At 30.9% G+C, this 11,934-nt stretch overlaps 1 protein-coding gene across 1 annotated transcript; it reads left to right on the top strand.

Annotated features, from left to right (window-relative positions):
- Positions 1 to 861: 861 nt before the first annotated feature.
- On the top strand, positions 862 to 4,638 carry LOC111715055 (putative ammonium transporter 2). Its single transcript, XM_023490297.1, has 2 exons — positions 862 to 1,693; positions 1,877 to 4,638. The coding sequence occupies exons 1-2, from the start codon at positions 1,638 to 1,640 to the stop codon at positions 3,678 to 3,680; spliced, it is 1,860 nt and encodes a 619-aa protein (XP_023346065.1). The 5' UTR covers positions 862 to 1,637; the 3' UTR covers positions 3,681 to 4,638.
- Positions 4,639 to 11,934: the final 7,296 nt, after the last annotated feature.

Genomic DNA, 11,934 nt, shown 5'->3' with positions numbered 1-11,934 from the left:
TTCAAATTACGCACACACTCCCTTTAAGCGTGTAAATTTAGATTAAGCACTGCAGCTAAAACAGATCGAAAACTATTTAAAAACATTTATGTATTCGTCAAACATGTTTGCTAATTCGGCAGCTTGATGTATTTATGTACCCCGCTCTCCCTTTTATGTACCTTACCCCCTCATGTACACTTAGTTGTACAGGCTTACTGTGTTGTTATGTAACTTTCAAGACAATGTACTAAATTACAACATTGTACAACTCGTTTATGTACTGTCTTCTATCTTTAATATTTAATTATTAATCTTTTCGTATCTTGAATAAATACTTAATAATTTTTTCCACAAATTGTTAAATTGTTTTTTAATCAAAGATAGATTTAAAAGGCATATATGCTTAACCCTATCCAAACTGGTTTATTTTGGTCTAATCTAGATGGAGTGTACCCCCTCCCCGCATATGATTTTGCCCTCAAGATGTGTAAGTGTGATCTTACAAACTTTTATAGGGTTTTTTAAATAAAGAAATTTAAGATCTGTAAATCAATTATTAAAACCAAAAATATCGACTTTTTAAGAATGACCAGCCGTGTGACCGTTCTCTACCTTACCCTATGCATCAAGAAAGATTTTTCATTTATAAGTTGTTCACTACTTTGTTGAAAAAGTAAATAAAAAAAGAAACAATGACCAGTAAGCACATAAACGTGTGGTTATTAGTAAAAACCTCTAAAATTGAAAAGAAATGTTTTTTTTTGTAAACCAAAGGTGAAAAAAGTGTTCTAAAAAAATAGACAAACATTATTCAAGAAATTCTGATGCTAATCTGTTTTAATTCGACGTAAACTTAAGTTCGTTAAGAATTGATTAGTGATATTATTTCCCCTTTTACTAAAGATTTTTTTAGACTTTACATAAAGAACTTCAATTAACTGAGAAAATTTTAATTTATCCAGTTAGGATGGTGAAAACAAGTTACCCTGGTGTGCGACTAATAATATTTTTATATAAGTGTTTTTTTACAGGGTGTCTCTGAAAAAAGTGTGTTCAGGCTTTTTAGTCTACTAAACATCGTTGTATTGTGTCAATAAGTGCTCCTAGTAGGTACACATCCCATAAAGGGGGGGGGGGGTTAGTTGATGAAACATTTGTCTCTAAAAGTCCGTTTAACTTCCAAAGTAGGCCTGATAATACGAAAATAGAATAAATTGCGCATTTTTCATGATAGATTTGAGGATTTTTCAAAATAAATTACATTAAAGGATTTTTGAATTTTTAAAAGTTTTAGTTTTTTTACATGAGAATTAAGAGACAACTTTTGAATCCTCTCTGATCCAACTTAAAAGACGCATGAGATATATTAATCATTAATTCCCAAATGGACGTTGAACGTGAATCATGCAATCTAAAAGATCAAACTGATAATGCATAATTGATAAACCAAACAGGGGTAAATCGAAATCTAATTTTATATTAATATTTCTTCTTTATAAATGTTTTGTCTGAAAACTATTAGTGCCCTTTACAGTTAAATTACAACAAAATAATGTGAATAAAAGATCTTAATTTAAATTTTGTAGAACATATATACCCCTTATGCCAAGTCGCTGAACCCCCCGACCACAGTAAGGTATTTTCAGGCTAGCAAAATGGACACTCTTATAATACTATTTCTTGTATCATTTATTCTGCAGCAAACTTTAGGGTAATATATTTATCAATTCATTCTTTTCAATCTTACAATTTTTATATTCTTTTATTTTTGAGACGAATTTCAATGGAAATTTTAATAAAGAAAAACCTGAAATTTTGATTTTAGTTTAGATTTAAAAAAATACTTAATAAAACCCAGTTTGTAATACATGATTTTATAAGATTAACTGTTTAGGTATAAAACAGAAGAAGAAGTAAAACTAGATCCTAAACCTCAAATTGATGATTCTGTCTGGTATGGAGATAAAAACTTCCCAGGCTATGACGACACCATTTATGCAGATGAACAACAAGATATCTCCAATGCCTGGCTTGGAGGACATGATGCTGAGTCTAAAGAGGACTGGATTAATCTAGAGGAGGAAAGAGGGTATGGCAAGGACAAGAAGAAGTATGAAGAGGGATTGGAAGCTCTATATGCTCACTATGACTATGTAGACCCATATTCCATCAATGTTTCTACCATTCCTGAGAATAAGATTGAAAAGTTTCTGGTTATTTGGCAGTGGGATGATGCATCATGGATCATGTGTTCAGTGTTCATGACTATGACAATGCAAACAGGTTTCGCTCTTCTGGAATCAGGATGTGCTTCGTTAAAGAATGAGACCAACATTATGATGAAGAATGCTGTGGATGTACTTCTAGGTGGGTTGTCTTACTGGGCAGTGGGTTATGGACTGAGCTATGGAGAAAATTCCTGGAGTTCTGCTTTTCTTGGTTTTGGAGACTTCTTTGTACATGCAGATGGAATGCAAATGGGACCGACATATGCTACTTTCTTCTTCCAACTCTCATTTGCATCATTAAGTACTACTATCGTGTCTGGTGCCATTGCGGAGCGTACAAATTTCTATGCATATTGCGTATTTTCATTCTTCAACACTTTTGTGTATTGTTTACCAGCTGGCTGGCTCTGGGCACCTAAAGGATTCCTTAAAATGATGGATGTTGTAGATACAGCCGGATCTAGTGTATGTGTCATTGGAGGGTTTGGGGCATTGGTAGCTGCAAAGATGATAGGACCAAGACTAGGAAGATGGGAAATAGAAGGAGATCCTCCTATGGGCAGTGCAACCAATGCTATTATAGGTACTATGATGTTATGGTGGGCTTGGATTGCCTTTAACTCTGGAGCAACTTTTGGAATCAGTGGCATTAAGTGGATTCTGGCAATCAAGGCAACAGTTACAACCTTAATGTCCTCTTTTGCTGGCGGAACCATGGGATTCATTATCAGCATGGTGACTAAAAAAGGAAAATCGGATGTAATGATAGTAATGAATGGAATAATCAGTGCTCTCGTCAGCATGATGGCTGGATGTGGAAATGTTACCATTTTAGAGTCTATCATCATTGGTGGACTTGGCGCTCTCATTGTTCATTTTGCATCCTCTCTTATCAAGAGGTTAGGAATAGATGATCCTGTATCAGCCAGCTGTGTCCATGGAGTTGGGGGATTATGGGGAATGCTTGCTGTAGGTATATTTGCGAAGAGGGATAATTTGACAGGATATACAAAGTATGACGGATTGATTCATGGTGGAGGTTTCTATCTGATTGGTGTTCAAACCTTGGCTGTGGTGGTCTGTATCACATGGTCGGTGATATCAACATTTATCATTATTATCCTTATTGGACTATGCATGAACTTCAGAATGAAAGAGCATGAAGAATTGATCGGAGCTGATTATATAGAGCATAACATACATCGCCATGGAAATAATATCACTAGAACAGTATCAGTGTTTGCCAAGAACCATGGTGATGTTGTCTTAGGCCATGTTCCTGTTGGGAAAAATAAGGGTCATATAGACTACCTGGAGAACAGATATGCATCCATGTCTCAGACCTTGAGGTTTAGAAAACATCCATCCCAAAAAATCCAGTCCGGATTAGATGAAATCTGGAGCACCGATGGTCAGGGGGAATTACATAAGGAGATGGTAGATAAACTTAATATGGAACAGTACATGTAAACTTGATATGGAGCAATATATGTAAAGTAAATGTAAAAATTGATAAAGAGCAGTACATGTAAACTTAATATGGAGCAATACATGTAAACTTAATATGGCTCAGAACTTTTACACTTAATATGGAGAAGTACATGTAAACTTAATATGAAGCAATACATGCAAACTTAATATGGAGCAGTACATGTAAAATTAATACAGAGCAGTATATTTTAGCTTAATATGGAGAAGTAAATGTAAAATTAATATAGAGCAGTACATGTAAACACAATATGGGTCAGTACTTTTAAACTTAAAATGGAGAAGTACATGTAAACTTAATATGAAGCAGTAGATGTAAACTTAATATGGAGCAGTACATGTAAACTTAACATGGAGCAGTATATGTAAACTTAAAATGAAGCAGTGCATGTAAAATTAATATGGAGCAGTACATGTGAAATTAATATGGAGCAGTACACATGTGAAATTATTATTGAGTTTATACATGTAATCTTAATATGGAGCAGTACATGGAAATTAATATGGAGCAGTACATGAGAAATTAATATGGAGCAGTACATGAGAAATTAATATGGAGCAGTACATGTGAAATTAATATGGAGCAGTACATGTGAAATTAATATCCAGTCTAAAGGATTTATTTTTTTTAATGCATCATATCTGGATCTAATAGAATTTTAATAAAAAATATAATTATTTCACAAAAAAAATTTATTTGATTAGTTTATGTAAAAGCTTGGTAAAATTAAGATGACTGGAAATATTGAAATGTTAGAATTATGGGCACTGATCTCATCTTCATGAATTTGTTAACTGTGAATTTAGTTGATACAAAAATCACCAAAAAAGTACAGCACAGGAAGATCATGAGTAGGTCAATCTCTGAATCCAGACTCCGACACTACTGACTTGCGGATATTTTAATACCTTTCGGGGATTTTCATCTCTTGAGTTGTATTTTAACATGGCGAGGTTTTTATTTACAAAATTTAAAGATTTGGGAAAAATTATATTCCATTTGTACATTGTTTGAGCTTTAATCATCATTTAGGTTTATGATTTAAGATTTTAAAAAAACATAGAAATGATATTGTAATGGTAATAGTTATTATTTTAATTTAGTGCAGTACACTTCTAAGTATATTGATGCTATCAAAATACTACCAAGCATAGAAACAAGATAAATGCATTTTAGAAATGCTTTTAAAAATTTTGAAAAAAACGAATTTACATAATTTTCACGGAATCCTACAATTCTTTTACTTTTATACCAACAATCATATTTAAAAAAATTGTTTTTTTTGTAAACTTGTTTTGGTATCAATATCCTGCAGTTAACTATAAAGTCAAAAAAACAAGTTGGCACATTTCAAAATTTTACCTTGTGTTACACATGATAATATTTTTTTTAAAATAAATTTTCAATCTTTCATTTAAAAAATTTACTGCCAAATTAAACTTTCCTAATTTTCAAAAAATACTGATCAAACGTCTTTTTTGCTTTTGCTATTTTTTTTTACTTTGTTGGTATGAGCTACTTATTCTTTATTTATAGCAAGCACGTCATTGTTTTCTAAAGGGGGTGAGTTTTTTTTAGTTTGGACTGCGTTTATAATTGTATTTATTGTGAGATTTAAAAATGAGATTATGCATTCTTATTTTATCTAATTGTTGTGATAAAATAAATTTATTATTTTTTTGTATGGATAATGATGAGAGGAGAATATTATTAAAAGATGTATGTAAGTAAGTCACGGGGAAAAAAAGTTGGTGGTGTATTTTTCGACCTACGCAAATCCGCTATACTACACATCCGACCTACTAGCACGTGGTCTTACAGCTGTTATATGGACTTGTGGCCGCAGCGCCCGGCCCCCTAGCATGTCCTAGCCGTGGCGCTCGGCCCCCTCCAGAAATTGTCTTAACCTAACCTAACGCTAAAATAATACAAAAATAAGCAGCTGGCATAAGTCCGATATTGCAGTTGGTCGGAAAGTTAGTAGGTCAGAAGAATTCAGTAGGTGGAATGTCGCGTATAGACGATGTAACATTACCAAAAAGTTCTGGAAAGCATTACAAAGCCTGTTTATAAAAACTTTTTAAAAGTTCTTATATTCTTAAGTACCGAGAAAAAATGTAACTGAGCTGAAAACTTTAGAATGAGATATCCTTAATCCCGATTGCAATTAATCTGAATATCCAGTGTACACACTTTTGAATTTTGATTTTCTTCTTAATCCTCTTTTTTGGATATCCCTACTGTATAAGTTACGATTTAAACACAATTACAGATGCAATGCTATCGATTGGACTAATATCCGATTGAACTAAAGACAGCTATTCCAAAGCCAGCCTTTAGAGCAATTAAACAAATATAAATTTAATCATGTTAATGAACTTATTAAAAAAAAATTTATCACATTTCAGGACTATAGCCATTTTGAGCTTTAGTGTTAATAAACATTAATCCAAAACTTACGTTCGTTAAATCGATCATTAGTTCAATTCAAAAGTTAAAGAGCGCATCTCTAACTTATAGAAGTTAATCCAAAGACTAAATTTGTCTTCAGATTAGCTAAAAGAGAGGATCAAGCCCTAATCTCGATAACCACCATTGTCCATTCTAGAGGTTCCATTCCTACATTAAGTAACCCTGAGGTTGCAACTTTTTGTTTGAAAGCTTGATCACCATATCTAATGTGGACACTTGTGTTTTTTGTTAGAAGGGATCATTCATTTAGTGTCCTATTCCGATTTCCCTTAAATAGTCTATAATTGTACTGTACAGCTTGCTCCTAGCTGGTTAAAGGTGTGCCCGGTATTTGAAATAAACCGAATTGTACAGACTGCAGAGAATGATCAATTAAAGAGTTGCAAGATTCAGAACAGTAACCTTAAAAACCTCTTTTTTCGTAACTTTTAGTGAGATATCATCCTTTTTTATCAGAATTTGAAATATTACTGATGAAGCAATAGGGAAGCTCAAAATTGGGTATATAATATTGCTTTACATTGTATATCTGTGTAGACAATTTCTATTCCCAGTCCTAATTATTGTTTACTATGATGAATTGAAAAATAGGATATCAAGTTTCATTCATTAGTTTGTGATGCAATATTTAGGTTTCTATTTTCACCAACAGATGTCTTTTCTTAAACATTTTTAATGAGAATTACTTCAAAATGGATTTTGATTGTAATGTACTCTTACAATTTAGATTTTCATTCGTCAAATAAAATGTATTTTTGATAGTATTAAGGCTAGGTAAAGATTATATTGCATATATTTTAATAATCTGTAATTGTTTCTTCTTGAAATAAATCATTTTTAAAACCAAAAAAGTATCCAATTAATTTTCTAATAAAACCTAATTAAACAATCATTTTTTATAGGTTTGTTATCTAACTTGATAAACTAAACCTTTTATTAGCAGCAAGTTGAAAGATTTCAGAAAATCTTAAATATTTTTAGGCCCACGTACGTAACATAATTTTATTATCAATAGATTTTATTGACTGGAGGGCCGTCGTTGCCCGAAGCAAAAAAATTTTATTTTTAATTTTTTATCTCGAAACAAATAAAATTCGAATTTTTTAGCCCATGTCACCCCCAGGCTACCCATAAGTACCCACAACAAATTTCAGCCAGTTCGGTCCAGCCGTTTATCCGGCTATAGGGAACATATACTCAAATGCCTTCTTATATTATTTAGATAGCTCTTAAGGCGCTGTGCCCAACTTTTTAACTAACAAGTTCAGCTCTTAACTGTAGCTTTCCAAGTCGTCATTTTTCCCTCCATCTCAAAAAGTAAAAACTAATTTTCATGGATTTTAGTTTAAGGTGCAGCTGGTGCATTTTCAAATAACTATAATAAAAATAAACACGTTTTTACACGATTTGTTTCTTTCGAATTTAACCATTTTGAAGTTTATTGATACAAAAAACAATTTTAGTGGATAAAATATTTTTATTTATAAAAGTTAATGTATTGAATTGTTACTTGCACAATAGAAATCATATTTCTGTAAGGTCTAAACAATCCCCAGCCCTACAAAATATTTACTGATGTTGTAAACAAGAATATCAATTTTCATTCATTTATTATAAATGCAATATCAAGGTTCGTAATTTCAACAACAGATGTCTCACTCTCAGCTGATAAAATTGAAATAATTTATTAAGTGAAATCTTTTCTAAGAAATCCCGTTTTTTTTAAATTATGATTTAATCAAATTAATCGTATTTTTTATTATATTTTTGTGCATTTAATTCAAAAATTAAAAAGTTACGCAGATTTGTTTAAATACTAATTATATTTTAATCAAATTCACACGGGTTGTTTTATCCAAATATTTATGTTTTGGTCATAAACTTGATTTTTTGTAGATTTAATATCTTCATTACGCAAATATACAAAGTCTCAGCGGAAGATTTTGAAAAATCTTAAATTGGCCCAGAATCTTTGAAATTTTGGGGATTTTAATATTTTACTTTCTTCTCAATAGCTCTTCAATAAGAGGAGATATGATTGGAAGCAGCTAAGGTTAGAGATGGGCACATTCGTCCTTTTTCATTTGGTTCGTTCATTGTTTGTGAACGACCCGTTTCGTTTGCTTTTTTTCAATCGTTCAAAAAAAATTATTCTTATTTGTTGTCAAAATTTTCGTCAATTTTCTGTTTGTTTCGTTCATTTTCTCACTTAACGATCAACTTTAGACATTATTACATCTGGTTTATATACCGGAGAGTTATATAGTTAGACAAATAATTAGTAATAATTAGTTGCCGAAAAAGTTTGAACAAGATAAAGTTGAAAGCATTATTAATAAGCTTTCTTTCGACACAATAATTTCATATTAAGGTTTTGAATTCTATTCTATTCTATTACTACATTGTGAACATGCTAAGCAAATAAGTAAAAAAATGTCAGATTAAATACATATGACTGAACGTTATCCTGGAGGCAACAAAACTTGTTTTGTTTAAAATTCAAACATTTTTTCCAAAATGTTTTTAAAACGTTTGTTAAGTAAAATCGTTCATTAAGTAAAATCACGATAGTTTTTTAAAAAAATTGTTTAAGAAATTGTTTGTTCAGTAAAAATTTATCGTTCTTTTCAGCTCATCCGTTTTTTTCGTTCGGTTTTTAAAAACAATTGTTTTTCATTTCTCTTAACGATCAATGTCAATCGTTCATTGTTCGTTTTTTTTCTAAACGACAACGTGTTCACGAAAAATTTAGTTCGATCTCAAAACTTTCATTTGTTCACTTAAAGAGTGTTCATCTCTATCAAAGATTTCACTATAACATCCAATTTTCTATAAAAATTTTATGAACCCAAAAATGACGCTTTACCTTCTAATTCTAATCAAACGTGATTTTTTGTGATATTTTTTTGATAAGACAGTAATTTGGTTACAGTATTAAAATAACTCTAATCTATAAAATTAATTTGAAAAAATAAGAAAATATGAAGGAAAATTAATACTTTTATTGTTAATAAATATTTTTTATTGAAATGTAAATTGAATGAACTTTAATGAGTTGCAAAGAGAGGATTTGGTAATTTTGAAACAATTTATAGTTCTTTCCCCCCTCCCTGAATTTATAATTCCCTATATCTTTGCAACCCAATGTCGTAGTCAGGTTGAATAGATTAGATTAGAACATTTGAGTTTTTGGCATGATTGCCCGCTGAATAAAACCTGTTAATTTCAAAAAAATTTTCCTTTACATTTTTTATTAATTGTAAACAATTTGTAAAAAAAAAAAAAAATGAAAATTAAGAGTTCTTTAAGTTTATATAAAAACTAAAAAGCCACGCAAATACTTTCACTTGTTAACTAAACATTTCCCCCACAAACCAGTCATAAGGAGAAAATAAATTCATTTAATATTACTGGTACTCCTTTGTGTTCTCGTAGCTCCTGTAGTTTAATTTTTAACACAATTGTAGGAGAAAGGCAAGTTTCTATTTAATACACTTCAATTCTTCTCAATCACTTTTCAATAAAAAGAGTTTCGATTGTAAACATATAAGATTTCAATTTAACGAGCAATTTACTCTATTTTGAAGTGTTTTATTTTTGATTCACTGATGCAGTAACAAATACAATATCAAATTTCATTTATTCTTTATGAAAACAATATTTTGGTTCATAATTCTATCCCTAGGTGTCTTAACTGATAAATTTCAAATAATAATATTTACATAAAAATGTTAATTCTGTATAGGGGGTTCATATTTGTATATTTGCATATATCAAATCAATGTATTTCTAATCAAATAACTTATGAATTTTATTAAATAAAGTAATAATTTGTGATTGTTAGATATAAAATAGTTTATGTAAAAATAGACCCTAATCTAACTTTATTTACCCGTATTGAGCAACATTCTGTTTTTATTAGTTTTTGTTAGATCAATTTTTAATTTATGATACCATATATTGATCACATTCACATCATTTTGGATTTTCTTGAAGATCAATATCTATTTTATAACTTCATATATTGATCGCATCATAATGGATATTTTTGAAGATCAATATTTAATTATTGCAAATTTTGCTTAAGATCAATATTTAATTTATAAATTCATATATTAATCACATTCACATCATTTTGGATTTTCTTGAAGATCAATTTCTATTTTATAACTTCATATATTGATCGCATCATAATGGATATTTTTGAAGATCAATATATTTAATAATGAAATATAGGGAACTCCTATACTCTCAGGGAGATAGATAGACACAGAAAATAATGAGAGCCAACATACAAAAGCGTATTTATATATTTGTATATCCGAAAGATGATTAAAATCCTTAGTAAAATACTAAATAAATTAGAACAAACTTAAATATGCTGCAGTTCATATTAAAAACCAAAATTCAAGCACTTTTAGAATCTGATAAGAATGTGCACGTAAATATCCGAAAATGTACAGTAAGCTCCAGAAAACGGGATAAGGAAGATGACAACTATCTAGCTAGCTAACTAGCACTATCATCAATTTCATCTATTTATTTATGTAATTTCAATTTGTTGTTAATTGTTACAACTTTTAGAGCAACTTTACTTTCATACTNTATTAGCTCCTAGGGGGGGGGGGCAAAATTTGAATGGAAAATTCATAATATTTGGCTTCTTGGATATCAGGCATAAGTATAAGATACTTTAAAGGTACACATACAGTCCAATTACCATGCATGTACTACACTTTATCTCTCCTTTAAACAAAACTAGCAGATCAAATTTCAGGCGCGTAGTGGAGGGGGCGGGGCGGTGCCCCTGTACCCCCTAGCATATAACCCCCAAGCCCCCCTCCAGAGCCAGAGGCAGGCTCTAATTTATTAAACAGTAAACTTATACAGATTTTTTACTTTTCTTATCAATCGACAACAACCCAATTTGTCCATTTTATGATTATTTCTCAAATTCTTTCTTCAACCTTATCTTATTTACAATATTTTTTTCTCGGGGTTTCATTTAAAATGATTTATAATTAGAGTTAACCGGGTTTTAGGGGGGTGCACATCAACCGTTAGGGTGGTGCACAAAAAAAGATTTTCGGACCATAGTGCACCCCCCTAGGCTAAACCTCCACTACCCGCCTGTTTAATTGTTTCTAAAAAATCGACATTTTATTAAACTGTTATGTTAGATATAATTAGTATTTAAACTAAGAGATAGTAAAAGACATTAGTGAAAATGTAAAAATCAACTTAAACTTAAATTCTACGAGATGAAAAAAGACAAGAGACCAGAAAATAATTATGACTTGTAAAAGTTTCTGTTTTGAAAAAAAAGTAGGCTAGTACAATTGTAATCATTATATAATATGCTCTGCGTTCATTTATATTTTTGCTATGGCTGGCCGAACGGCGGAATCAAATGGGCTGAATTTTAGTGAGGAAACTCATAGATAACCTTGGGGATGACATAAGCTAAATATAAATTATAAGTTTTTAGTTTAAATTCGATTTTTAAAATTCCACAGGCAACGCTTGCAGAACTTCAGTATAGTTTGTATAAAAAAGAAAGATTACAAAACGGCGGTGCAATGAAAAAACTAAAAATGGTCTTTTACTACCTCCACACTCAAGCCTTCGTGGCTTGGCATTTAAAAATAATTGTTTTACTTCGCTATCCCATGCATATGACCCTGATAGCGCCCACCTGATTAGGATGATTGTGCATCTAAATAGATTTTCATTCGGACTTCTGTCATTGTGGACATTGGCGCT

This window comes from Eurytemora carolleeae, unplaced genomic scaffold, assembly GCF_000591075.1.
Source record: "Eurytemora carolleeae unplaced genomic scaffold, Eaff_2.0 scaffold1704, whole genome shotgun sequence".
Lineage (NCBI taxonomy): Eukaryota > Metazoa > Arthropoda > Copepoda > Calanoida > Temoridae > Eurytemora > Eurytemora carolleeae.
The sequence above is the reverse complement of the archived record's forward strand: the minus strand, read 5'-3'. Positions and strand labels throughout refer to the sequence as shown.

Coding starts and splice junctions, on each gene's coding strand:
- LOC111715055 (XM_023490297.1), top strand. CDS start 1,638: ATGGACACTCTTATAATACTATTTCTTGTATCATTTATTCTGCAGCAA. Junction 1,694..1,876: donor ATTCTGCAGCAAACTTTAGG/GTAATATATTTA, acceptor TTAACTGTTTAG/GTATAAAACAGAAGAAGAAG.